This window comes from Hippocampus bargibanti, linkage group LG01 (genome assembly GCF_051943395.1).
Source record: "Hippocampus bargibanti isolate YZ-2025 linkage group LG01, ASM5194339v1, whole genome shotgun sequence".
In the NCBI taxonomy this organism is placed as follows: domain Eukaryota; kingdom Metazoa; phylum Chordata; class Actinopteri; order Syngnathiformes; family Syngnathidae; genus Hippocampus; species Hippocampus bargibanti.
In genome coordinates this window covers 23,413,358-23,440,344 of record NC_142734.1, presented here as the reverse complement: position 1 = coordinate 23,440,344, position 26,987 = coordinate 23,413,358, and the positions used below count along the sequence as shown (strand labels likewise).

At 43.1% G+C, this 26,987-nt stretch overlaps 1 protein-coding gene across 7 annotated transcripts; it reads right to left on the bottom strand.

Annotated features, from left to right (window-relative positions):
- Nucleotides 1-1,699: 1,699 nt before the first annotated feature.
- LOC148903528 (ATP-binding cassette sub-family D member 1-like) lies at nucleotides 1,700-23,990 on the bottom strand. Of its 7 annotated transcripts, none has more exons than XM_089004252.1 (14): nucleotides 23,890-23,990; nucleotides 23,413-23,459; nucleotides 18,696-18,915; nucleotides 18,539-18,618; nucleotides 16,766-16,923; nucleotides 16,460-16,647; nucleotides 16,211-16,385; nucleotides 15,959-16,149; nucleotides 15,706-15,886; nucleotides 15,502-15,644; nucleotides 15,282-15,420; nucleotides 13,887-13,981; nucleotides 5,966-6,111; nucleotides 1,701-2,232 (listed from the first exon to the last, which is right to left on the bottom strand). In XM_089004252.1, exons 3-14 carry the CDS (start codon nucleotides 18,822-18,824, stop codon nucleotides 2,010-2,012), a joined length of 1,848 nt encoding a protein of 615 aa, XP_088860378.1. In that variant the 5' UTR covers nucleotides 18,825-18,915; nucleotides 23,413-23,459; nucleotides 23,890-23,990; the 3' UTR covers nucleotides 1,701-2,009. The 7 variants fall into 7 exon arrangements, with proteins under 7 accessions (XP_088860396.1, XP_088860405.1, XP_088860378.1 ...); XM_089004261.1 differs by lacking the exon at nucleotides 23,890-23,990 and adding an exon at nucleotides 23,546-23,867; XM_089004244.1 differs by lacking the exon at nucleotides 23,890-23,990 and adding an exon at nucleotides 23,716-23,867.
- Nucleotides 23,991-26,987: the final 2,997 nt, after the last annotated feature.

Here is a 26,987-nt window from a genome sequence, read left to right as displayed (position 1 = left end):
ATCCTAGCTGAAACATTTTTCTCAAGCCGCTCCAGCCTGCCTGGACACGCTTCTTCGCCTCTTTTCCACACTCTCCATTGCTCTGGACCGTTGACCCCAAGTACTTAAAATCCTCCACCTTCTTCATCTCTTCTCCCTGTATCATCACTCTTGCACTTGGATCCCTCTCATTCACACACATATATTCCGTCTTGCTGCGACTGATCTTCATTCCTCTGCTTTCCAGGGCATATCTCCACAGCTCTAGTTTCTCCGCCACCTGTTCCCCGTTCTCGCTACAGATCACAATGTCATCTGCAAACATCATGGTCCAAAGAGATTCTTGTCTACCATCGTCTGTCAGCCTGTCCATCACCACAGAAAATAAGAAGGGTCTCAGAGCTGACCCCTGTTGGAGTCCCACCTCCACCTTGAATTCCTCAGTCACACCAACAGCACACCTCACAACTGTCCTACAGTCATGATACATGTCCTGCACCGCTCTGACATACTATTTCGTTAACATCTAACAATGATTTCCTGCCATTTTTGTGAGAGAATGCATTACAGAGCCTGCATGATGAGTCACATCGATAGGGACAGAAACAGACCCAGAAAATGTGTGATGTGTAGAATATAAGAATCCTGTTGATATGTGACCTCCCACAAGTCTCCTCTGTTCCTCAGAGGGAACAGATGATGAAGATGTTGGATAAGAAGACGAACCACATCAACATGGGATGGACCGTTCGTGGAGCTGCTAGCCATCTTTAGCAGCCACAAGCATCATCTGGACTCGCGAGGACATCGACCGCCAAGGAGATTCCTGACGCACCTCACTGGAACCGCGTCGACAAACCACACACCCTTTTCGCAAACACCTACTCATCCGTATCACACCCTGGGGCCTCTTTACGAATAAATGTGACACAACAAATTTGTTCCCTCTCGTCGTCCTGGTGATCACCATCTAGGAACCCAGTGCCATTAGGTTTTGATTGATGTCGCAAATGACAACGCTGAATTCCTCGTGCTGTTAATTATGACGTTCATGCTGAAGACCGTTTTGGAGATATGTATTGATGTTTTTTCTGTGCATCAGGGATGAATGATAGGACTATTTATATATGCACATTCTAAAACATTCAATGTTTATTACAAACAACTCATTTATGTGTTTAAGTTTAGTCTACGTTGTTATATATATATATATATATATATATATATATATATATATATATATATATATATATATATATATATATATATATATATATATATATATATATATACAGTGAAGTCTCGTTATATCGATATCGGATATATCGATAGTCCCGGTTATATCGATACTATTTCTATGCACGCACAGAGAAAATTACATGCAAACAGGGTCGGATATATCGATAGTCCCGGTTATATCGATATTTTTTCGGACTCCCTTGAATATCGATATAACGAGACTTTACTGTATATATATATATATATATATATATATATATATATATATATATATATATATATATATATATATATATATAAAATGTGTGTAGTTTGCCTTATAACTTCATGTATTTGTAGTGTATACACTCATACCATGTTTCAGTCTAATGTTCCACGCCTTAAGTCACAGCCGATTGACTCCCTTTGAAATGAGGTCATTCCCGCTAAAGTATAAATAACATCTGTTGGGGTAACAGCCTCCCCCTTTTCTTCACTGTTCCCTTTCTCTCTCTCTCTGGCTGAATAATAATAAATATTATTTTTGTATATCACCTTACTTCCTGCTGATTGAATATTTTGACGACACAAATGAAGAACTGAACCGGGAAGAAGAACAAGATTTAATCTGAAAAGATTCATAATCTAACACATTCAATCCTAAGAACTTTCTTTGTTGTATGATGCAGTTTTCAAAGCGTCTTTTTCACTAATGGATCAGAGACACTATGGTGGAATGTGCACGTCTGCTACAAGCTAAATGTTGAAAGCAAACACGAAGCTGTAGCATCCATTGACCAAAAGAGATAGTCTCACATCTCCTGTCCCATGTTAATCTGCTTCAATTCCATGCCGCGACAGTGAAATCTTTCAGCCCTAGCATACACACCTTCCTCCCTCTCCAAGATGTAGAGAAGGTGCACGGTGCAAAGGATCTCCTTGAGACACGAGTCCGTCATTCCTTTGTTGGCCATCTGCTCCACAGAGTCCGGATAGATCACCTGATCCCTCAGTGTCCCCTTGGACATATAGGGCCTGCAAATCACATCCATTCATGCTTATTGTCACCAAATGAACAATCCCGACGACATCGGAAGTAGAGGAGGACCTCAATGAATTTGGTGAATTGTATGAACGCAAATACAGTGATACCTCGGCTTACGAACTTAATTGTTTCCCAGAAAGTGTGTGAAAGGCGAAAAGTCCGTCTGCCAAACATTTATTTCCCATAAGAAACCATTAAAAATTAGAATAATCCGTTCCCAGGTCCCCATAAAACATAATTTTCTACTAAATAAGCCTTAACACTAAGCAAAATAAACCTTATTTTATGTATAATGAATGTCTTATTGTATTGTAATTAAAGAAATAAACTGTATTGTTTAATCAAGTTATTGATCCCTGTGATGGTAATTGATGGCTTGATGGAATGGAGTGTAAGGAGGAGGGAGGATGGAGCGTAATGGTACTGGGACGCTAAGACCGTTGCTTAGACAACACAGAAACACCCTTAATAGCTTCCTTGTTCCTAACCCTTTACTGCCTGAATTATTTTCTACTTAGAAAAAAAAATATGTTCAGTTTTTATGGTCACTGATGTATATAATAACATACTAGTAGCTTCATTTTTTATTGTTTTCCAATACTGTAGAAAATTTAATAATGTGCCTAATTTGGTACAATCGTCATGAAAGACCTCAATTGAGTGGGTGCCTTTTTTGGAACATATGTCAAATGCAACTTCAAAGACTAGACTTTTATCCATATGACAGCTTTTTATTAAAATAAAAAAAAAGATAAAATATTTACATAAAATGCACATACGGTAGTGGGGACTATTTTGTCCACTAGGTGGCAACAAAACCTTAAATGGCACAAGTGGAAATTCAACCTATTACTTTAACAATCATTTCTACATTTTCTGATTACAAATTCTTTCTCTCAGATGATTTTAGTTGACATGCCAATGTAATGTCCTCAAGGCCTTCAGAAGTAATTCTGCTGTCTTTGATTTGCCCCAAATAAAATAGAGACTTTTAGCTTTTCCTGTCATTTTTTTTCACAAAACTTGTAAGTGTTGTACCTGCTCCTACCATGTTTCACGGTCTTTTGGAAATAGGAAGTGTTAAATTTGTACCAGACATTATGATGAAAATGTTTACGTTTTCTAATTTCTGTTTAGGAGATACCAAAAAAAACATGGACCGCCGTTTCAATCATCATATTGAGAATGCAAAGCTATGAGGTACAGCTATTAGTGGAAAACGCACCATTCACTGGCAATTATTCGCATCGGGTACCAAGTCAGGATTAACAATATTATCATAAAAATAGCGTTAGCAAGCCGAATGTTCCAAATTCGGGGCACTACTTATTTTTAATATTTCTTCTTCTTCTTTTCCTTTCGGCTTTTCCCTTCAGGGGTCGCCACAGCGAATCAATGTCCTCCATCTATCCCGGTTTTGTGCATCCTCTTCTCTCACACCAGCTACCTTCATGTCCTCTTTGACCACATGCATAAACCTCCTCTTCGGTCTTCCTCTCGGTCTCCTGCCTGGCAGTTCAAGATTCAGCATCCTTCTCCCGATATAGTCGTTCCCTCTCCTCTGAACATGTCCAAACCATCTCACTCTGGCCCCTCTGACTTTCTCTCCAAAACCTCTAATATGAGTTGTCCTGCTAATGTACTCATTCCTGATCCTATCCAATCTGGTCACTCCCAAAGAAAACCTCAACATCTTCAGCTCTGCTACCTCCAGTCCTTCAGTCGCACTGTCTCACCACTGTTTAATACACTTTTCCTTTCATCCTAGCTGAAACATTTTTCTCAAGCCGCTCCAGCCTGCCTGGACACGCTTCTTCGCCTCTTTTCCACACTCTCCATTGCTCTGGACCGTTGACCCCAAGTACTTAAAATCCTCCACCTTCTTCATCTCTTCTCCCTGTATCATCACTCTTGCACTTGGATCCCTCTCATTCACACACATATATTCCGTCTTGCTGCGACTGATCTTCATTCCTCTGCTTTCCAGGGCATATCTCCACAGCTCTAGTTTCTCCGCCACCTGTTCCCCGTTCTCGCTACAGATCACAATGTCATCTGCAAACATCATGGTCCAAAGAGATTCTTGTCTACCATCGTCTGTCAGCCTGTCCATCACCACAGAAAATAAGAAGGGTCTCAGAGCTGACCCCTGTTGGAGTCCCACCTCCACCTTGAATTCCTCAGTCACACCAACAGCACACCTCACAACTGTCCTACAGTCATGATACATGTCCTGCACCGCTCTGACATACTATTTCGTCACTCCAGACTTCCTCATGCAATGCCACAGTTCTTCCCTGGGCACCCTGTCGTACGCTTTCTCCAGATCTGAAAAGACAATGCAATTCCTTCTGACCTTCTCTGTACTTCTCTATCAGCATTCTCAAAGCAAACACTGCATCTGCCGTACTCTTTTTTGGCATGAAGCCATACTGCTGCTCACAAATTTTCACTTCTGCTCTTAGTCTAGCTTCAACTACTCTTTCCCAGTTTCATTGTATGGCTCATCAACTTTATTCCTCTGTAGTTAGTACAACTCTGCACATCTCCTTTGTTCTTAAAAATGGGCACAAGTACACTTCGTGTCCATTCTTCAGGCATTTGTTCACCATTTATTTTTAATATTTCGTGGTAAATAAAAGGTTTGCGTTAGTTTATGCATTTCAGTGTCAGGTAAACCTCTTCTGGTTAATAGCTCATAAAATAGTTACAACATATACTTACGTGATATTTCATCCATGACGAAAAATAGAAGGAGCTTTGAAGATGGAGGAGCGCACGTTGTGTTGCGCAAGAAGGAGATGATGTCACTGACGCTCTTAAAGGCAAAGCTGCACATAACCTGTTTTAAAGGGACATGTAACTTGTGCTGCATCAGTTCCAATCGGCACTAAAACTGCTACCTTTCATTTTCTCGATCTATAAGCATTTATCTTGAGTGTACCGAATTTGGCACAATCGTCCATAAAGGGTTAAGGATGGTAGCAATGGTCGACTTAGCATACTGGTACTGGGACGCTAAGTCACACAAACGCACACCTCATTCGTGTTTTTCGATGATCTCCTTCTTCTGCTCGACCATCATTTTCTTTTGTGTCCTCTTCGGCTTAACACTAGCCTGTGGTGGGGTCTTTTTAGGTCCCATAATAGCAAAAGTATCCTTGATAACAAACCACGCCTGCACTCAAAGAGAGAGGGTGTGGAAAACTAGTCCGCCAGCCACCGTGGCGCTGTTCGACCGTGTGGTTTGGATCGTCCTCCGGAAAGTAGTTCGGCAGTCGAGACTATATGCTCGCGAATTTAATGTGCGCGAGGCGAAAAGTTCGTGAGCTGCAGCGTTCGTCAGTGGAGGTATCACTGTAATACAGGTAACATTCGAATTACGACCGAGTTCCATTCCGACCAAACGGTTGGAAGTCAAAATCGTCATAAGTCGAAATCCACTCAAAATGTTGAATAAAGACTCGGAGGCTAAATGACACGCAAACTCCCCCCCTCTGGTGCCATCACACGGTCAATTGCTGTGCGAGAGCGAGATGCTGGCTGTCTGGCCAAAATTGTCCTACGCGTAGCCGGCCTGCTAGCGCATTGCGGTGCCAGGAATTAGAATTAAACTTTTTTAAAAATAGGGTCTCAGGGTCATGGTCATAAGTACGGGTGGTCGTAAGTCGGATGTTACCTGATTAGGAGTAATACGCACACAGGAAATGCAAGTACGCATACCTCTGCGGTATATAGAACATGTGCTCTGGTTCTGGTCGTTGAAGAACACCTCCGTAAACTGGCCACAGCCCGCTGAGAATCCTAAACAATGAACTTTTGCCGCATCCATTCGGTCCTGTGATCAGCACATCCATGCCCTCGTCCACCTAACAACAGATAGTTAGATTATCAAAATAACTTCTCTCTCGTGGTACATTGCTTCATAATAATCGGACTTGAAGGATTATTTCCGCTTATATTTTGTTGAGAAAAGCCTCAGCCATCGTATTTTGAGTTTCTTTATAATACAGGTGACAACTGAGGTACGACCGAGTTCCGCTCCAACAAAACACTCATAAGTCAAATGGTCGTAAGTCGAAATCCATTCAAAATGGCCGACGTAACGTTTACACGACAGGCTTGTATACGATGTCCGTTGTTTTTAAGCAACTTTTTCGATTGAATACCATTATATACCAAACTGATTACAGTTCATTGTTATATTTTATAACTTTTAGTGTCATTTTTATCATTTGATATTTCGTATTATAATTTTTTATTACTGTATACCTGAACTACACCAATACTTACTTTTTGACTCTAACCACCCTTTACAACACAAACTAGGAGTTATCAGAACCCTCCAGCATAGGGCTAAACTAATACAAACTAGCATTGATGGTAGAGAAAATGAGTCGAAACATATCAGGAGAGCACTCACTAACTGTGGGTACCCTCAGTGGTCATTCAACAAATGTCAGAAAGAAAGAATAGGGAATGAAACCAAAAATTCCCAAGATACAAAAAGGAGAGGAGTAGCAGTACCTTACATTGCAGGAGTTTGGTAACACTAAATTCCTACTTATTTCAAACCGATAAACACGTTAAGGCAAAAATTAATGCATCCAAAAGATAGGCTACCAAATGAAAAACTAAGTAATGTAGTTTATTCAATACATTGTAAGAATGAAAATTGTAAACAGCAGTACATTGGGGAGACTCAACAAATTCTCAAAAAAAAGACTTTATCAACATCGCAGGGATAATACTAGTGGGCCTCAATCGGCAGTACATTTGCACCTTAAAAGCTAGCAACCACTCATTTGACGACAAAGAGGTTTAAATCTTAGCAAAAGAACATAGATGGTTTGAAAGCGGGGTTAAAGAAGCGATTCTCATAAAACAACTAAATCCTTCATTAAACCGGTCTGTTGGGGTGTATTCCTGAATCTGCTGATGAGGATTCCATATATGTTAACCAATTTAAGGAAACTGAAAAAAATGAAAAAGCTATGTCATTTAAGATGGCCGCTGATAAAGAAACTCCTCCCTTACAAGGACAAAGCAGCTCATGGTCTTAAAATCGCCATTACTGGGACAGACATAAAATTAACCACTGCAGGAGGAGGGGCGAGCTTTGGGCTGGGGAATTTGAGCTTGGGGGTCAGAGGTCAGGGGGGATCTGCGTGCGGCGTCCACCACCTCCTCACGACTGCCCTCTCTGTCCCCCGTCCTCCCTCCCACCTTTCTTGCTGCTTATAGAAGACCAGAAAAGCTAGCAACCACTCATTTGACGACAAAGAGGTTTAAATCTTAGCAAAAGAACATAGATGGTTTGAAAGCGGGGTAAAAGAAGCGATTCTCATAAAACAACTAAATCCTTCATTAAATCGGTCTGTTGGGGTGAGGTTCAATTTGGATCGTTCATACAATAGCCTGCTTAAGCAAAACAGGTTAGGCAACATTCGTAATGCTGATGAGGTGATACCGGTGGGAGTGGGGCAATCAGGCCAGTCGTTAGTCAGGAATGTAGGAACAATCAGTGGGGCCACAGGGAGTGGTCCTCTCCACTCCTGTACGACTGAGAGCTTACACAGATATATACCTGAACCTGTAATGTAAACAAAACTGTTTACTGTACAGTTCATTAATAAATGTTCTACTTACTTTTTAGTGTCGTTTGTATCATTTTATAACACATACGTAAAGAATACAGCTGTTGAAAAATGGCTCTCCCTGCTAACGGCCAGAAGAGGTCGCCACAAGGAAAAAAAAAACAGTGTACAATACTACAGGAGATGTTGCAGAGACGGTATCTAAACTGTATAACTATTGTACTGAGTGTACAAGTCACGCAGTAGATTTCTGTGCGAGAGTGAGATACTGGCTGGCCAAAATTGTTGTATGCGTTGCCGGCTGCCAAGCGTTGCGGTGCCAAGCGTTGCGGTGCCAAGCGTTGCGGTGCCAAAAAAAGGGTCTGCCGGTCATGGTCGTAAGTACAAGTGGTCGTAAATCGCACCGGTTGTAACTCAGATGTTACCTGTATTTTGTTTCGGAAAGCCTCTGCCATGGTACCGTATTTTCACGACCATTAGGCGCATATAAACGTCTCAGATTTTTTTCAAAATGTGCAGTGCGCCCTGTAGTGCAGTGCGCCGAATGTGCGGACGTATTAGAGACCACCATGAGGACGTGGTAGAGAACATGAGGGGGTTACGTGGGCGTGGGTTGTGTATAAAAGAACAGGTACGTATGTGCTTTATGCAGAACATTGCTGTTCGAACAACCCTGAAAATGGCAGAGAGACATGGTTATGAAGCTCAGTTTAAACTGAAGGCTATCAGCTACGCCGAGGAGCATGGGAATCGAGCCTCCGCGAGAGAATATAAAGTTAACGAGTCGATGGTTCGCAAGTGGAGGAAGCTGGAGAACGAACCCCGACAGGTGAAGAAGACAGCTGAGTTTTCGCGGACATAAAGCAAGGTGGCCGGAGTTGGAGGAAAGACTCGAGCAATGGATCGTCGAGCAAAGAGCGAGCGGAAGGGGCGTTTCGACTGTCACCATCCGACTCAGAGCAGTAACGCTAGCGGAGGAAATGAAAATTGAACATTTCCGAGGAGGTCCGTCTTGGTGCTGGCGTTTTATGCAACGGTGCCATTTTTACATCCGGACCAGAACTACGGTTGCGCAGCAACAGCCGGCGGATGATTCATAAAAGTTGGCGAACTTCCGGTCCTACTGCGAGAAGCACATCGCCGACAAGCATCCAGCCGAGCCACAAAGCCGAAAAGGGCTGGATGGACGAGGATATGATGGAGTGGCTGAGGCAGGTGTATGTAAGGAGACCGGGAGGTTTTTTCCACACATCACCGTCACTTCTGATTTGTGACTCTATGCGAGCGCATCTCACAGACAATGTGAAGCAGAAAGTGAAGCGGATGAACGCTACGCTTGCTGTGATTCCGGGTGGGTTGACCAAGGAACTCCAACCGCTGGACATCGGTGTGAACCGGCCGTTAAAAGTGAGGCTGCGAGCGGCGTGGGAGCGATGGATGACCGAAGGAGACCACAGCTTCTCGAAGAGTGGTAGGCCACAGTTTGCAAATGGATTGTGGATGCTTGGGCTAACGTGTCTGCTGGCACGGTGGTTCGAGCTTTCGGAAAAGCCGGCATTATTTCCGAGGAGCCGCACGGCACAGAAAGTAACTGACAGTGAGGAAAGCGAACCTGCCATGTTGGATTTAGCGCAACTGTTCGATTCTGTTACCGGTAATGTGCTTGTTTTTACCATGCCCACGCCTATTGAGCGATGATTACAAAATGTTCTTACTTTGTCATTAATAAATAAAGCACTACCAAACTCAGTTTTGCTCTCGATCTGTTTTTTAAATACGCCTGTATGTTGTGGTAAGGCGGACACCCGTATGGCAGTAGAGGATATGTACCGGTATATAAAACTTGCGTCCTTTCATCCGGTGCGCCCAATGTGTGTGTTAAATACAGAAATGGCACACATAAATGAGACTGCGCCTTTTCACACGGTGCGCTCTTTGATCGTGAAAATACGGTATTTTGATTGTCTTTATATGTCGTGAAAATAATGATGTGTGTCTTTCACCATATTTAGTATAGCCTCTATAACATTCTCAAACGCGGAGCGAACTAAGTGCATTCTCTGAGCCATCTATTAATGATAGAGTGTCTTTATACACATCCGTAAACATCATGTTTAGTTTAGTACATATGTTATTTCATGATTAGTTTAGTCTATATGGATGTATGTAGCTTATTAGTTAATTAGTTGCGTATGCAGAGTGTAACAAGTATCAACTTTCAGTCTAATGTTCTCCCATCACTTGTCCGTAGCTGATAGGCTTAGTCGAGACGATGTCATAAACTGCTGTGTGTCCATTTTGTTTTACGAGAATAAAGTAGTCTTTTCTGTTCACCATCTATCGTCCCCGCTCGTATTTCATCATAAAACTCCATTGAACTCCGAACCAGAAGAGAAACAGGAATTAGACTCCAACATAAATTGGTGCCGATCAACCCGTGCCAAACGTTGGGTCCGGAGCGGTTGAGGAGAGCCCGCCTGCGTGCCTCAGTTGACGAGAGATGGGGAGCTTGGGGGTCAGAGGTCAGGGGGGATCTGCGTGCGGCGTCCACCACCTCCTCACGACTGCCCTCTCTGTCCCCCGTCCTCCCTCCCACCTTTCTTGCTGCTTATAGAAGACCAGATGTGTTTTCAGAAAAATAGTGGAGCACACACGTCCCCTACTGGGGAGACTAAGTCGTTACACCAAAAAAAAAATCACAAGTAATGTCTTCATGTACTGCTGACTTTAAAAAATCCTGTGACTTCTTAAATTATTTTGTAGATTGACGACATCTTACTTGTCTCACCGACTGAAGGTGAAAACAAGACTGTATCAATCGCTTTGTTCCAAAATCTAGAAAGTACAGGTAACAAAGCTTCTTTGACTATGTTACAGTTTTGCCAAACAGAAGTTGAACTTCTAGGAAATAAAAATAAAAAAAAGAGGATGACATTTCTACAACCTGATTTGAAAGACGGTGACGATTTTTACAGACAGCCAATATTGTGCCTTCAAAGAAATCCAATGCATTATCCGTTGCGAAAGCATTATGCAAACATATTCCAGTATAATGGCCTGAATGTCTGTTTTTGGTTAAATTATATATGAGAATAACGCCCACTAATAATGGCTTAACGCCTTTTGAGATCTTGCATGGCAGACCTTTCATCCTCCCATTATGGGAAGGTGTGCCCTGGCAAAAGAATGAATCAGATCCAGGCGCTTTGTTGGCAAAATCGTTGTGTGAAATGTTTACCACAAAATAGTACATTCCACATGTGTACTGCCGCAGTCCTCTTTGTTTCCTCCACAAGAACAGAGGCTGCGCCACGGAGATGAGGTGCTGATCAAGGCAATCAGGAGGAAGACCTGGTCTGCACCAAAGTGGGAGGGGCCATTCACCGTGCTGATCACAACGCCAACTGCCATCCCATCAAGGTGGAAGACAGATGGAGCCAAACTACTCACTAGCAATGGGTTTGGTCCACGTCATCTTGCTGTACGGATTCGTGGGGGCAATCCAGATGACACACGTGAAGCCCCCCATTCCATGAGCCTGTGAAATTCCACTATTATATCCAAAAACGTCAGATAAGTGTCCAAACATGGCACATCCTGTAGCCTGCCTTCCACTAGAGGCTGCAGGAATAGCCTCATTTCCCTTTAGCGTCCTTGTGAACAAAGCACGACAAAATGGAAGCAATTATCCTCAAGAGTCTTGGTACGGTAGTATCAAGTTGGGGAAGGCTTGGACCACTGGTTGGGATTCCGTTGTGGTCCATTCTAAGCCCAACACAAAATGGGTTTGAGATAGCTGTGCCTAAGAAACAAAACGAACTGTTGTCAACATAGCTCGAGGGAACTGGTTAGGAACTGGAACTGGTACGATGACAGATATCCAACTTGCTATTATAACTCATGATGCTGCAGGATGCATGGACTTGAGACTCTGTCCTGATTTTCGTGAAAATCACAGTGGTTTTCCCGTAACTATATGCATCATGTCATCTGTGACATCACCAGTCGCGACATCACCTTTCCAGCATGAACCACATATCAGACTGACAGACTGGATGGAAACACCTGACAAAAAGGCCCAAAATTCAGGTGCCATGGACGCATGATATCAACTGTTTGCAGGAGAAAAACATGACTGGAATCCGTTGTTATCAAACACGTGGTATCGTTATGCTACACTAATTGCTAAAGAAAATAGGAAAAGTAATTGTTTTGTATGCTCTTATATGCCTCATTCTGTGACACAACAACGCGTGCATTCAAAAGTATTTGGAGATAAAATGGCTCGAGCTGCATATATGTTAATATCTTTGCATAGACCTGATCAACATTTTCCGGTCCTTCGCAATGCTTCGAGGAGAGATTGTTCCAAGTTTAGATACCATTTTGGAAACTGAAAATCAGGTTATGACGGAGACCGGGTTACCAGTATGCGTTGCAATGTACAGTACGGGTCAAAATTTGGGTTTTATAGATGAGAATAGATGTGTATATGTGCTACCGTTAAACACTAATGTCACTGTTTTGCCCGTATCGTCACATCTTTGGTGGTTATGCGGTTGGAAAGTATATTCTTTTATTCCTCCGCGAGCCTACGGTTTGTGCGCACCTTTTACGGTAACTGACAATACTTTTATCGTCCAGTGCACCATCATGTGAAAAGAAGAGTATCGTTTAAGCCCCATGATTCGATCTGGGGAACTGATGTTCACAATGCCCACAATTCAAACACCATAGCACGGGTAGTAAGGTAATGTTAGCTCTTTTTCCACAAATTGGAGTGGCTAAAACATGCTACGAATTGAAACGATTGATTACAGATTTCAAGTGTTTGAAAATGCCAGCTTGAAAGTGGATGAAATGCAGAACACCAAAATTGCAGCAATTAGACAAATGGTGCTGCAAAATAGAATGGTTTTGGACCTTTCGACAGCCCCACAAGGGGGCGTCTGTGCTATGGTGGGTGACACTTGTTGTACGTACATACCAGAAGAAGCGAATTCCATAAACATGACTAATGCTTTGTCTGTTATCAGGGATCTCAGAGATGCTACGGCCAGAGATAGGTGGCTTGATCACCCGTGGAGCTTTGACATGCTCTTCGGAGGCCCTTGGTATACGACTTTGCTTAGACTGTTTGTGCCTGTCGCGATCGTGATTGTACTTATTTTCTTAGTCATTGGTTGTATTATTCCATGCTTAAGAGCAACGCTAATGAATATGATAGCTAATTCTCAGGTGAACTACGCAAAGGTTTTGTACCAGCGTGAAGGGGACCCTTGTAGCTTGGAATTGTCCACCATGGCCAGACTGTGGTTGCTCCAACCAAAAAGGGGAGAGCCGAGAAGGAATTTTCCTCATCAATATTTCGATTGAATTGAATTTACCTTTAAGACTCTCGCAAATGGAGAGGTTGCATATCACAGCAGTAAAGTTGTGACAGAGGTTTTTCGCCTTCTCCGTGGTATACAAAGAATGGTACCCCGTGCAGTGAGTTATGACGTGCATGCATGAAAACCGTTTTGGAAATGTATGTACTGATGTTTAAATGTGCAACAGGGGGGAATGATAATGTCTTTATACACATCCGTAAACATCATGTTTAGTTTCGTACATAGTATGTCATTTCATGATTAGTTTAGTCTATATGGATGTATGTACCTTATTCGTTAACTAGTTGCGTATACAGAGTGTAACAAGTATCAATATTCAATCTAATGTTCTCCCAACACTTGACCGTCGCTGATAGGCTCAGTCGAGACGATGTCATCAACTGCTGTGTGTTTAAACTAGTTTGAGGAGGCGGGCTTTGTGCTCTTGACTTCCCGCTCCGACGAGAGATGTTCTCCATTTTGTTTTACGAGAATAAATTAGACTTTTCTGTTCACCATCTATCGTCCCCGCTGGTATTTCATCATAAAACTCCGTTGAACTCCGAACCAGAAGAGACACAGGAATTAGACTCCAACAGTTAACCTTGACACACCGCTTACTTAGTCTCGATACCGCCCTTCTGATGAAATAAACATGTTGTGAGGGCGTGTTACCTGAATGTTGAGGCTGGACACAACCACGTCTCCTGTCGGGGTGATGATCGGCAGGTTTTCGCATCGAATCCCCTTATCTACACAAACCACCTGACCTGCAGCAGGATGACAAGGCAAACCAAAGCTCAGGTCTGACATCAGTATTTCTTATATAGTTTAGAGCAGGGGTCTCAAACTCAGGTCCTCGAGGTCCGACATCCTACATGTTTTCTAAGTCTCCCTGTTGCAACACACCTGTTGCAACACAGCCTCTGGTGCGTTGAAACAAGGACACTTGGAAAACATGTAGGACGGCGGCCCTCGAGGACTGGAGTTTGAGACCCCTGGTTTAGATTGTTTAATCGGCCTGCAATGCATGTCTCGAGGGAGGAAACCCGGAGACAACTGAAATTGTGTTGTGTCACATTACAGGTAACATCCGAGTTACAACCGGCGCAATTTACGACCACCCGTACTTACGACCATGACCACCAGACCCTTTTTTTCAATTCTACGCCTGGGACCGCAACGCGCGACAAGCCGGCAACGCGTACTACAATTTTGGCCAGCCAGCATGTCACACACTCACGCAGCAGTCTACTGTAGTGCAGTACACTGCTTTTTTCCTTCGGCGTCCGCCTGAGTCCCAGCGTGTGTCGGGCGACCTCTTCTGGCAATTTTTCAACACTACACATGCGCGGGAATCTGTGAGTATTTGGGACAGCAGTACGCGTGTGCGTCGACACTAAAATATAATTTATAAATAAACTGTACAGTAAACAGTTTGGTATACCTTACAGGTAAATATATAAAGTAATAAAAATCATTAATATGAAATATAAAATGCTAAAAACGACACTAAAATGTATAAATAAAATGGACATTAAACAGTTTGGTATACAGGAATAAAAAATCAAGCCAGCCAGCTAGACAGCTAATAGCTAGCCAGCTAGCTAATGGATAGCTAATAAATAGCTAATAGATAGCCAACAGCTAGCCAGCTAACAGCCAGCCAGCTAGACAGTTAAGAGCTAGCCAGCTGGATAGCTAGAAGCTAGCCAGCCAGATAGCCAAAAATATCATTTTTAGCACATCCTCATAAGTCTTGTTTGTACTATTTATTAGCTATCCATTAGCTAGCTAGCTAGCTAGTTTTCTATCTATTTGACTTTGAGTTACTTCCGGGTTGAGTGAACACTGGCGCGTGTGGCTGCCGCTGCTCACCCACAAAAAAAACGTATCCTGTGACTGTAAAGTGACCTTGAGAGTTTTGAAATGCGCTTAGAAATTAAATGTATGATTATGATTATGATTATGACTATTATTAATATTATTATTATTGTCTTTGGCAGATAAATACGTTCATAATGTTCTGCTACGTTTAGAATATCTATAGCGATCTCAAACTATCTTGACCTCGCATCTCCAGACGGCTACAGACTCTGTGGCCCCCTTGGTCTCTCTCAGAGGAGCGCCGGTAGTTTCCTTCTTTGACGTCCTCAAAGACATCCAACATCTCTGATACGCGAGCAGTATAGCCAGCTAGCTCTGTGACCTAGACGTGGAAATCAAGGTATTAGCAAGCTGATTTTTTTTAACGCCATTGATGCGGCTTGAAAAGCTGAAGGTAGGGAACCTCCTTGTAGGAGCTCATAATCCTTTCCACGGCGTCAGCTCCAGCATTGAGCAAGTTTCTGGCAGTGGTGAAGGCTTGAGTCCTTTCACTCACAAGGTCCTCCTCCTTCATCACCATGGCTGCTTGCTTCACCTCGTCAGGGTCTGACATCATGACAGGCTTAGAAGGAACCAGCAGCCGAGGCAGGTTGACACTAGCGCTTACCATGTTCGGAGTATCCAGTGGCGGTGACGATGGGTACGGCGACCATAAGGAGGCCTGACGCGCTCCACATGTACTTCATGAGGAACTGTTCCAGCATGACGTACCACAGACGTTTGACCAGGATGTGGTGGATCTGATGGGACAAGGCCTTGTAGCTCTTCTGCAACTGCGCCATCTCCACCTACGAATCCAAAATCAGCCCACATAAGTGGCACGGTATGAGGAGGTTTCTGTCTTGTGGAAAAAATATGACCTGGTGTCCTCCGTAGAAGGCAATCTCTTCGGAGTTGGCAATGATGCGTGAATGCATGTGCCTCAGGTCACCTTTACGTCGGGCTTCCTCGGCGACCAGTTTTCCAAAGTGAGGCGAACACGAGCGTAGCACTTTGGCTGTGAGTACCACCACAAGGCCGGCAATAACCGAGGGCCAGGTGGTATTGGCTCCTGCACGACAGACAACCAAGTGTCCATCACTGATGGACACCCACGGATGGAAGCAGCCCACCTTTGGAGTGAGCGGTGCGGAGAAGTGTGTAACCAGTCATGGCCACGTCCAAAATGGGCTTGGTCAGGTTGGAGTAAAGGTGGGACACAGAGGCGCAGAACATGACGATGTCTTCCGTCAGAGACTGGTCCGGATTTGACAGTCGGGCGTCCATGTTGCTGACTCTGTAGTACGTCTTGACACATAGCAGAAACCAGATGGTGTGACATCATTCTGCCTCATCGTAGCTCCTGGCCAGCGATATGCTACCTGGTTGCGGAAGTAAAGTTGGTATGCGTGGTTGACGAGCCGGCTCCGGAAGCGAAGGGTCAGTTGACCTTCCAGGAACCTGATGGCGCTGTTGATGAAAGTTGCGGGAACGGCGATGAGGAGCCACTTGAGGAGCTGCAATAAGAAGGCACGCGGGTCCTTCTTCACGATGCTCTTGACGATGATGCCTGCGAAAAGTGGCAAAGTGGCGGGGCTAAACAAAATCATAAGTGTCTCGTTCGCATTTGAAAGAATATACAGAGATGGAGACGGCTCAACGATGTTAACACACACGCGTGCACTGACCATCCAGAGTGGCGACGTAGATGGACAAGAAGGTTCTGGAGATGAGAATGAGTGAATGCAGGACGAGCAGGGCCACCTCAGGAGACAGTACCCGTGGAAATAACAACTTCAACAGGCGAACAAGTCGCACAACAAACTCCCTGTTCATTGATGGAGACCTAAATACACACACACCATGCATCCACACAAACGTCCATAATGAAGTTAATCAATGATTTAAATCAGAATTATCATCAGAGCTTTGGCCACAATGCAATGCCGGATCCTGTTTAGGGTCAGCCATTTTCAACTAAAAAATTCTAGGTACAGTGATACCTCAGCTCACAAACTTAATTGGTTCCCAGAAAGTGTGTGTGAGGCCAAAAGTTCATCTTCGGAACATTCATTTCCCATAAGAAACCATTAAAATTTGAATAATCCGTTCCCGTTCCCATAAACATCATTTTCTACTAAATAAGCATTCAAACTACACAAAATATACCTTATTTTATGTATAATAAATGAGCTATGGTATTGTAATTAATTAAAGAACTGTACCTTTGTGATGGTCGTTGATGGCTTGATGGAATTGAATTGAATTGAATTGGAATTGGATTTGCCTTTATTAGTCTCACAGTGGAATGGATAGCTTTTTGCATAAAGTGTCACAAGGAGCTCTGGGTTGTACGTCTTGGAAGTTGTGATATTGCATCAGCAACAGATGCGGGCAGACACACTAGAAACTTCATTAATAGCGTGTTCCCTTTCTTGTATGTTCTCTTCAAATTGTACAGATGGCTTGTGCGGGTTATTTGTGGAGCCTGATTGATGAGATATTTTAACTTTGCAGTCTACACTCTGCCTTTGTTTTCTATCCATTTACTCACCTTTTCACTTTTGTTTTTCAAGCTCTGTCATCTCCCTTTCGTGTGTGTGTGTGTGTGTTTCTGTGTCTGTCACCCCGCGGCTTTAACCAAAGACTGGGGGCGAGGAATAAAGGAAAAAAACTATTTTAGGAGCTCCAAGAAGCGGCTCGTTCGCGAACGACACATCACTCATTGTGGCGCGTGTATTTCTCGAAAGATTATATTCTCGCGAATTTAACGTTCATAAGGCGAAAAGTTCGTTAGCTAAAGTGTTCGTAAAAAAAAGGATGATGCATGATATACACCCTGTAATGTCACGAGAGGCTGGGTCCTGGGGGGGAAATATATTCCCCTAAAATGGCTCCACCCAGAGAGAGTTTTGGCCCCATCTGGTAAAAGGCAGCAATCCAAACCCCACACCTGTGGCTGATCACGGCTTGATTGGCATGCAAGGCTTTTAAGGCAGAGAGCCTCTGAGTGTGGTGGCCGGGGAGACATGCTCCATTGTTGTCCTCTGTGGAGAAACGCCGAGGAACTGATTGCTGCATGGAACTCATTTCCAGTTGGGACCGTAACACGGAACACCGGATTTGGAACCTTGCTAATCGTGGCTAGGTTACCTAGGAAGGACATCAAGAGGGGTAAGGCCTAAAAACACATGGAAAAGAACTCCGTCTTCAGTTTCACCTCAGAAGAGACTTTATTATGATTTAAGAATTGGAAGGGACGCTATTATTGCCTTTTTGCTTGTGAATTCCCCCTGAAACCCTTTATTAAAATCTTTGTTTGCATTCAAACCTGTCACCCATTGCACTTCTTGTCCTGCCCCGCTGAGAGCTAGCCTCTCATGACATCACAACCCTTTAATAAGAGTTAGTGTAAGACATTTACAGTCAAATGAGGGAAATGTGAGATGTAATGCACACACCTATTGTCGCTCTCCTTCAATTTGTCCACATTTGCAGTGGTGGAGTCATTCACCACGCCCATGGGAACTTTAGCCCCGCCCTGGAGAATAACCGTAATCAACCATAACGAATTACCGGTCATGTGTATAAGCGTGACTGCACATGTGCGTGTCTCACCTGGTTCCCCATGCGAACATATGGCAAGAGCTTTTTGATGGCATAGGCTGTCAACACGGCCGCCACCAGGCGCCGCGGTTGCAAACGCCGCCTTGCCAGAGTCAGCAGTTTCTGACAGGTCAGCCGCATGTTGACGGAGAGTGGCCTTCCACCAATGAGAAGACACCTCACTGCTGCGGACTTTGCAGTCAGCAGAGAGAGGACCAGAACTTCATGTCACCTTCGTAAGAGTCAAATGATAACCAGGTCAGTTTTGTTGACAAGTTCGGTCAATGTTGATTATGAAGACCAAAGAACTCCAAATGTATCCCATCAAATTGCCGGATTCTGTTTAAAACAACTATAGGATATACAGGTTACATCCGAGTTACGACCGGTGCGAATTACAACCACCCGTACTTACGACCACCACCGCCACACGCTTTTTTTTTATTCCACACCTGGCACCGCAACGGCTAGCAGCCAGCAACTGCACTACAATTTTGGCCTTCAGGCATCTCACTCTCGCGAAGCAATTTACTGCGTGACAACGCTCAGTTGAGTAGTTCTACAGTACAGATAGCGTCTCGGCAACATCTCCTGTAGTACTGTACAGTGATACCATGGCTTACGAACTTAATTGGTTCCCAGACGGAGTGTGTAAGGCGAAAAGTGTGTATCCCAAAAATTGATTTCCCATAGGAAACCATTAAAATTAGAATAATCCGTTCCCAGGTCCCCATAAAACATAATTTTCTACTTTCCAATTTTCTAAGCCTTAAAACTACACCAAATATACCTTATTGTATGTATAATAAATGTGCTATGGTATTATAATTAAATAAATAAACTGGACTGTATAATAAAGTTGTTTTATTTACCTTTGTGATGGTCGTTGATGGCTTGATGGAATGGATAGTATTTTGCATAAAGTGTCTCAAGGAGCTCTGGGTTGTACATCTCGGAAGGTGTGTTATTACAACAGATGCAAGCAGCCACACTACAAACATCATTAATAGCTGGTTCCCGTGCTTGTCTTTTCATTTCATTTCAAATTGAACATGGCTAGTGCGGGTTATTTGTCGAGCCTGATTGATGGGAATTTTAACCTTGCAGTCTACACTCTGCCTTTAAACCAGAGGTCTCAAACTCAATTTACCCGGGGGCCGCTGGAGGCAGAGTCTGGGTGAGGCTGGGCCGCATCAGGATTTTCACAAGAAAAGCACAGATAAAACATTCCAATGTTCTCAATATCTTTATTTTTAACACACAAAAAACGAATTAAATGAATAAATGGAAAAATGAATAAAAAATAAATTAACCAGTAATAAAAAATAAAAAAAAATCTAATGATCAGAAGGCAGATAGAGACACTGAAAAAAACACAGGAAGCTAATTATTTTAATAAAGTTGCAAATGTCTGTATTCACAGTCCTTTAACCTTGAACTTTCTGAACATAAATAAAATATTGAACATGAACTGTCCCAAACAAGGCTTCTCTTGCCTACTTCTTGCTGCAAGAGACCTGGCAGTGCTTCTTTTCACAAAGCTGAGCCACATTTGGCTTGAGGGAGGAGGCAGTGGAGACTCTGACGAGGGCTTGAAGATGCTCATCAGTAAGTCTGGACCTGTACTTGGACTTATTGAAGTTCAAGGTGGAGAAGTGCTTCTCACATAAGTATGTGCTCCCAAAAAGACACATGGTCCGCTTGAACATTCGGGAAAGTTCACTGAAGCTGGGGGTTAACTCTCTCAAACATTGCCCAAGCTTTTCTACTTCTCCATTCACATTACTGAACTTGGCTTTGAGTGCAGAGTGGCACTGTAGGTCACAGAGCTCCGTTTGGAACACAGGAGGGGGATCTTGCACATCAAAAGACAATGGGTCTGCAAAAATTTTAAATATGGCTTTGTGCGTCTAGAACTCTGCAAATCTGTGATACAATTCCCTCTGTGGCTCCAAAATGGTGGTTTGTTCCATGGTTTGGTCAGCGGTTTGTTCAGCTCCACACATAAGTTTCATTCATATCAATCAGGCGGGCCGCACTAACATTAATCTTTCATCTGTGTAAACTGTCAGTCGTACAGGAGTGGTCCATCGATGTAAAGGTTTCTTCAGCCGTCATCTGTACAAATTTGAAGGTTTCGGACGTTTCGCCTCCTATCCAAGAGGCTTCGTCAAATGAGTGGTTGCTAGCTTTTAGGTGCAAATGTACTCAATCGGCAGTACATTTGCACCTAAAAGCTAGCAAGCACTCATTTGACGACAATGAGGTAAAAATCTTAGCGAAAGAACATAGATGGTTTGAAAGGGGGGTAAAAGAAGCGATTCTTATAAAACAACAACATCCTTCATTAAACCGGTCCGGTGAGGTTCAATTTGGATCGTTCATACAATAGCCTGCTTAGGCAAAACAGGTTAGGCAACACTCGTAATGCTGATGAGGTGATACCAGTGGGAGTGGGGGAAATAGGCCAGTCGTTAGTCAGGAATGTTGGAACAATCAGTGGGGCCACAGGGAGGGGTCCTCTGCTCCCCCCAACCTGAGAGTAGGGACCTATCATAGCTGTGTCCGGCACCGCCATGTCTGGACATTAGGGATATATAAATAGGGTCGATACGACCAGTCAGACTTTAGTTCGCTGACGAAGCCTCTTGGATAGGAGGCGAAACGTCCGAAACCTTCAAATTTGTACAGATGACGGCTGAAGAAACCTCCTCATCGATTAATCTTTCATGTCAAGGCGGGCCACAAAATATTCATTCGCAGTTGGCCCGCGAATTTGAGACCCCTGCTTTAAACTATCAAAGTTGAAACGAGTCCGAATTTCACTGTTTTCTATCCATTTTGTCACACTCTCTCTCTGTCATCTGCCCGTCTCTTTAATGTTTAAACCACCTCCCCTCACTGCTGTGTTCTTGACCAATAGAGGACAAAAAAAATGTCGGCAGCCATTTTCTTTTTCGGAGAATGGCTTCACTCTCTCTCTCTGTTTGTCTGTAACACCCCCCGCCCCCGTCACTGCTGTGTTCTTGACCAATCACACGGCTTTAATCGACAACTGGGGGCGGGGAATATAGGACCAAAACAAGCCGGCTGCCATTTTCTTTTAGGAGAACGGGCTCATTCGCGAACGACACATCATGCAGCTTCGTGTGTATCCCGAAAAATAGTTCGTATGCCAAGGTAAAATTTTCATAAATGTAACGTTCGTAAACTGAAAAGTTCGTAAGCCAAGGATTTCGTAAACCAAGGTATCACAGTACACTGCTTTTTTTCCTTGAGCGTCCGCTTGAGTACGAGCGTGTGTCGTGTGACCTCTTCTGGCCGTTAGCAGGGAGAGCCATTTTTCAACATAAAATTATAAAAACAACACTAAAAGGTAAGTATAACATTTATAAATGAACTGTACAGTAAACAGTTTTGTATACATTACAGGTCCAGTTATACAGTAATAAACATCAATAATACGAAATATAAAATGATAAAAATGACACTAAAAGTTATAAAATGTATAAATGAACTGTAAATAGTTTGGTATCTAATAGTATTGAATAAAAAAAACGTTGCTTAAAAACAACAGATTGACATTGTCTACTATCCTGTCGTATAATTTATACGACATTTTGAATGGATTTCGACTTACGATCGTTTGACTTACGACCATTTTGTCGGTACGGAAAGTCGTAAGTCGGATGTTACCTGTATTTGCATGGTGAATAGGAGTCGCTGTGAAAGTTTTTGAACCCATGATCAGAATTTCTCAGCCATCGCAGCTTGGAATTGAAACGGATTTACGTGGGAAAATGCTGCCCATGACAGACACAAAAAAGCACAATGGCCGCAGAGCTGTCCAGCCTTGACAGTCAAATGGCACCGGCATTCCTCCCAAATTACAAACAGTGCTGGCATATTCATGCTGCTGAAAAATTGCAAGCACTCAGAATGTCATGGCCAAAAATGCTGAAAAACTATCAGTATCCGTTCCACACGACGCACAACAACACAAAGTGTCAAAAGAAAAGAAAAAAAAAAGAAAAAAACTTGGACTCTTGTACTGTAAATAGATGTTGATGCAATCCAGCTACATATATCAATATGGTTTTTCTTTGATACTAGCACTATGTACAGTTTTTTTATGAAACAACTATGCACAGTTACAGTATACACCTCAGTCTTCTGACGTGTTTATTATGCTTTGAATATCTTGTTTTTTATCATTTCACCCCCACCATACCCCTTTCAAATTACTGATGTAGACAGCAAAATGTCCCCATTGTGGGACGGTTGAAGGCTTTCTGATTCTGAAAAGCAAGGCTCGTGAGAGGACTTGCTGATGGCTGCCTCGCGGATTTTGGTCCCGGCCACCATAAATCGCGAAAAACGAGGGATTAATGTAGTTCACTTCAATCCGTGATTCAATCAAAGCAACGCAGTTTGCACGGCAGCTTGTTCAGTCGATACGTCTCATGTTTGCTTAACACACGACAGCATGTTTGAACCTTGATGGCAAACTTGTGTTTTTTTGGTTAATAGTTGTGAGTTTCAAACTGTCATCAAAACAAGCAAATAAACAAAAACGCTTCCAACATGGCGCTGCCCGACGACGCGGGGAAACTACTTTCAGGTCAACATTCCGACTTGTGTAACTTGTGTTATTACTCAAGAACAACAGTGACAATCATGAGGTTGAAGATGTCACCGAGAAAATGTTTTGGCGTCAAAGCTGACTTACGGTAAAAAGCTCATCTCTTCCTGGTTCCTTGTTTTTCTACTTGCATCCTAACACAAAAAAAAGGAAATGTTGTCTGTCATGCCTTTCAATACAACAAATTCAATTCTTGTTGTTGTTGGTGGTGGTTCATCACCATGAGTTTGAGATAAGTTTCATGTCCAAACTCGTAAAAAGATTATTATTTTTTCTTTCCGGCAAACAGTTCCGTCTGTGGCACCGGTGTGCCGATTCCGTCGCAACGAGATCGAGTAGTTTCGACAAAAGTCGGATGGAGATCCAAAAGCTAACTTAAAAATAACTCACTAGATTCGTTTGATCATGTACGAGTCTCAAGTTTCCGGTTCTGTCTCTTTCATTTGGATCCATGGCACACACGTACGAAGCACATGGGAATTACGTGAAATTATTCGCAACGCTCCCTCGAAGCAAATCGAGCGCTTCACGCCAAGTCAATGAGACCAAAAAAGTGAGATTTACCTTTGGGTTAGAGATGCGTCGTTCGTGAACGTGCCGGTGCTTAGAGACGGCTCTTCGAAGTGAAAAAAACGGGGGCGGCTCCCAGGAGGAAGCCGGATATGAGAGCCGATTTATTTTGGGTATTACACACACATGCTGCCATGGGGACAAGGGAGAGGGGTTTCGACCAGGGGTGGGGAACCTAGAGCTCGCAAGCCATATATGGCTGTTTTGATGATTGCATTTGGCTCGCCAATAAAACTAAATACATATTCTCGCTTTTTCGCTTTATATACCCTATTTGGGCAGCAATTGGCGGAAAGCGCAGTTTTGATTGGGATGATACTGATAGTTAAACGGCCCTTTTAAATAAGCCCGACGAGTAAGAAAAAAAGACATGTATTGTACACTTCAGGTTGAATGGACCGAAGGATTCGCCTTTGTGGAGAGAATAAGGTTCTGATTCTAATTTGCAATGAAACAATACCATCGATGAAACTGACGAATGTCAGTGGCACTTTGACAAGCCCCATGCTAACGTTAGCATTAGCATCAATATACATCTGCGAGAGACAGCAGAAAGCAAGCGTACAAGCCAATGAGCCGTGTGCAGGCTAGCGAGTAGTAACTTCGCGTATAGACCCGGCAAGTTGACTTTCATTCCGATCGTTTGGCTAGATTTTTTTAACAGCAGCTCACTGTGAGCAGCACATGAAACAAGAAAGAAAGGGAGGCAAGAGAGAGCTTAATATCACCACAGAAATAAAAAGAAAAAAACAACACAGTGGAAAGTGAAAAGGTGAGAAAATGGATAGACAACGCAGTGAAATTTGGACTATATATATGCACAATCAGGAATTGGAACTTTTTGTTGATCTCGTTTTGAGAGGTTTTATACTATACAGGGAACATCAGAGTTACGACCGGCATGAGTTACATCCACCCGTACTTACGACCACGACCGCCAGAACCTTTTTTTTTAATTCTACGCCTGGCACCACAATGCGCGAGCAGCCGGCAACGCGTACTACAATTTTGGCCAGCCAGCATGTCACACACTTGCAAAGCAATGCGTGACTACACTCAATACAGTAGTTATGCAGTGCAGATACCGTCTCAGCAACATCTCCTGTAGTACTGTACACTGCTTTTTGCCTTCAGCGTCGGCCTGAGTCCTAGCGTATGTGTTGGACGCCCTCTTCTGGCCGTTAGCAGGGAGAGCAGGGTAAGCATAATACAGTAAAGTCTCGTTATATCGATATTCAAGGGAGTCCGAAAAAATATCGATATAACCGGGACTATCGATATATCCGACCCTGTTTGCATGTAATTTTCTCCGTGCGTGCATAGAAATAGTATCGATATAACCGGGACTATCGATATATCCGATATCGATATAACGAGACTTTACTGTATGTATTTATAATTGAAGTGTCCAGTAAACAATTTTGTCTACATTACAGGTACAGTTATACAGTCATAAAAATTGATAATATGAAACAAAATGATAAAAACGACATCTAAAGGTAAGGAAAACATTGATATATTTATACGCCGCCGCAAGAGTGGCTGCCTTTCCAGCAGCTCCTGTATTTTGTTGTTCTACTTTCATTCCTTTCATAACGGCTGCTGTGAAATGTAAATTTCTCCACTGCGAGACTAATAAAGGCAAATCTTACCTGTATAATATATTTTTCAGCACTCAGTGTTGTACTCTATGTTGAGTATGTGCTCACTAAAATATGAATAAAGCCATATAAATAAAAAAAAATATTTGATATACTATAAAAAAAAATCCATGAGTAATTTGTTTTTCACATCATTTGACATGTGGCTTGGCCAAAAGATCTCTAAAAGGAGCCGGAATTCCCATCACTTCTTTTGGATGCGTGTTGGTTTCGACACAGCACATAGTCCTTTCCTGCAACACTCGACCTTCCAACACTTTGCAATGTTCACAGCTTCAAATGACGAATTGTTTAGCTATCACCTGTTCACCAATACTGCCTTTTACTCGTATATCAATACCTTCATTAAATTGCCATGGTGGCTTAAAGGACAACCGACACCAGACAAGTTGCGTCCATAATTTTTAAAATCACTTCTACTGAGCACATTTTACAAAATTTCCACCGCATATAGGTATATTTTACGTTTTAAGATTCACACTGAATATTCATGAAGTCTTGTTTTCGAGTAGATGACGATGCCCGAAGTGACGTCACGCAGGGAACGCACCTGACGGAGAAAGATACACACAATGCATTTTGGGTACTTTTTTTCGTTTGAAAACACCGTGTTGATGGCGAAATTAGAAGGAAAACTACACACACACACATTTTGTTTTTCGACTTTCATTCCTTTCATCACTTTGCTGCTGTGAAATGTAAATTTATCCACTATGAGACTAATAAAGGCAAATCCAATCCAATAAATAACGCCATGGTGATCGTTGTGTGTCACAGCCAATTGCGGTAATGTCACGATCTGGTTGGCGACCAACGGGTGGCGCTGTCAGCCCCGCCGGCAGCTGCACAGGTGTTGGTCGTTCCAATCAATGCCAGACTGTCACGTTCTGGTTGGCGAACAACGGAGAGCGCTGTCGGCTCCGCCGGCAGCTGCACAGGTGTTGGTCGTTCCAATCAGTGGCAGTTAAAAGGACTACCGGCATGACCATTCCGTGTCGGGTTATTGTATGTGTTTACTTCACCTTGTCGGGTTTGTTTCATTTTGGCAGATTTTTACTCTTTTTTTTACTTTGATACGTTCTGTTCGGATGACTTTGATGTTTTAGATTTTGTTCCTGCTGATTTTATTTTAATACATTTTGTCAAATATAACCTGCTGCTCCCTCCTGCCTGCTTATTTGGGATCCACAACCATCACCACCTTGCAAACCGTGACAGAATAACCCCACCCACCATTGGATCCATCAGGTACAACGGACCGGTCTCATGTCCACCCTGCCTGGCAGTGCAACATCCACGTCGAGCCATGCGTCGTCGCGTGATTGTGTGAACGTGGTCACACGCACATCCATGATGAGCCGTGCCGCGTCCACGCCAGGCCGAGACCTCTTTCAAACATTCAGTCATCAAAAAAGTACAAAGAAAGACTGA

Coding starts and splice junctions, on each gene's coding strand:
- LOC148903528 (XM_089004252.1), bottom strand. CDS start 18,824: ATGCGGCTGACCTGTCAGAAACTGCTGACTCTGGCAAGGCGGCGTTTG. Junction 16,386..16,459: donor AACTTTACTTCCGCAACCAG/GTAGCATATCGC, acceptor CTATGTGTCAAG/ACGTACTACAGAGTCAGCAA. Junction 15,645..15,705: donor CACTGGATACTCCGAACATG/GTAAGCGCTAGT, acceptor TCATGATGTCAG/ACCCTGACGAGGTGAAGCAA.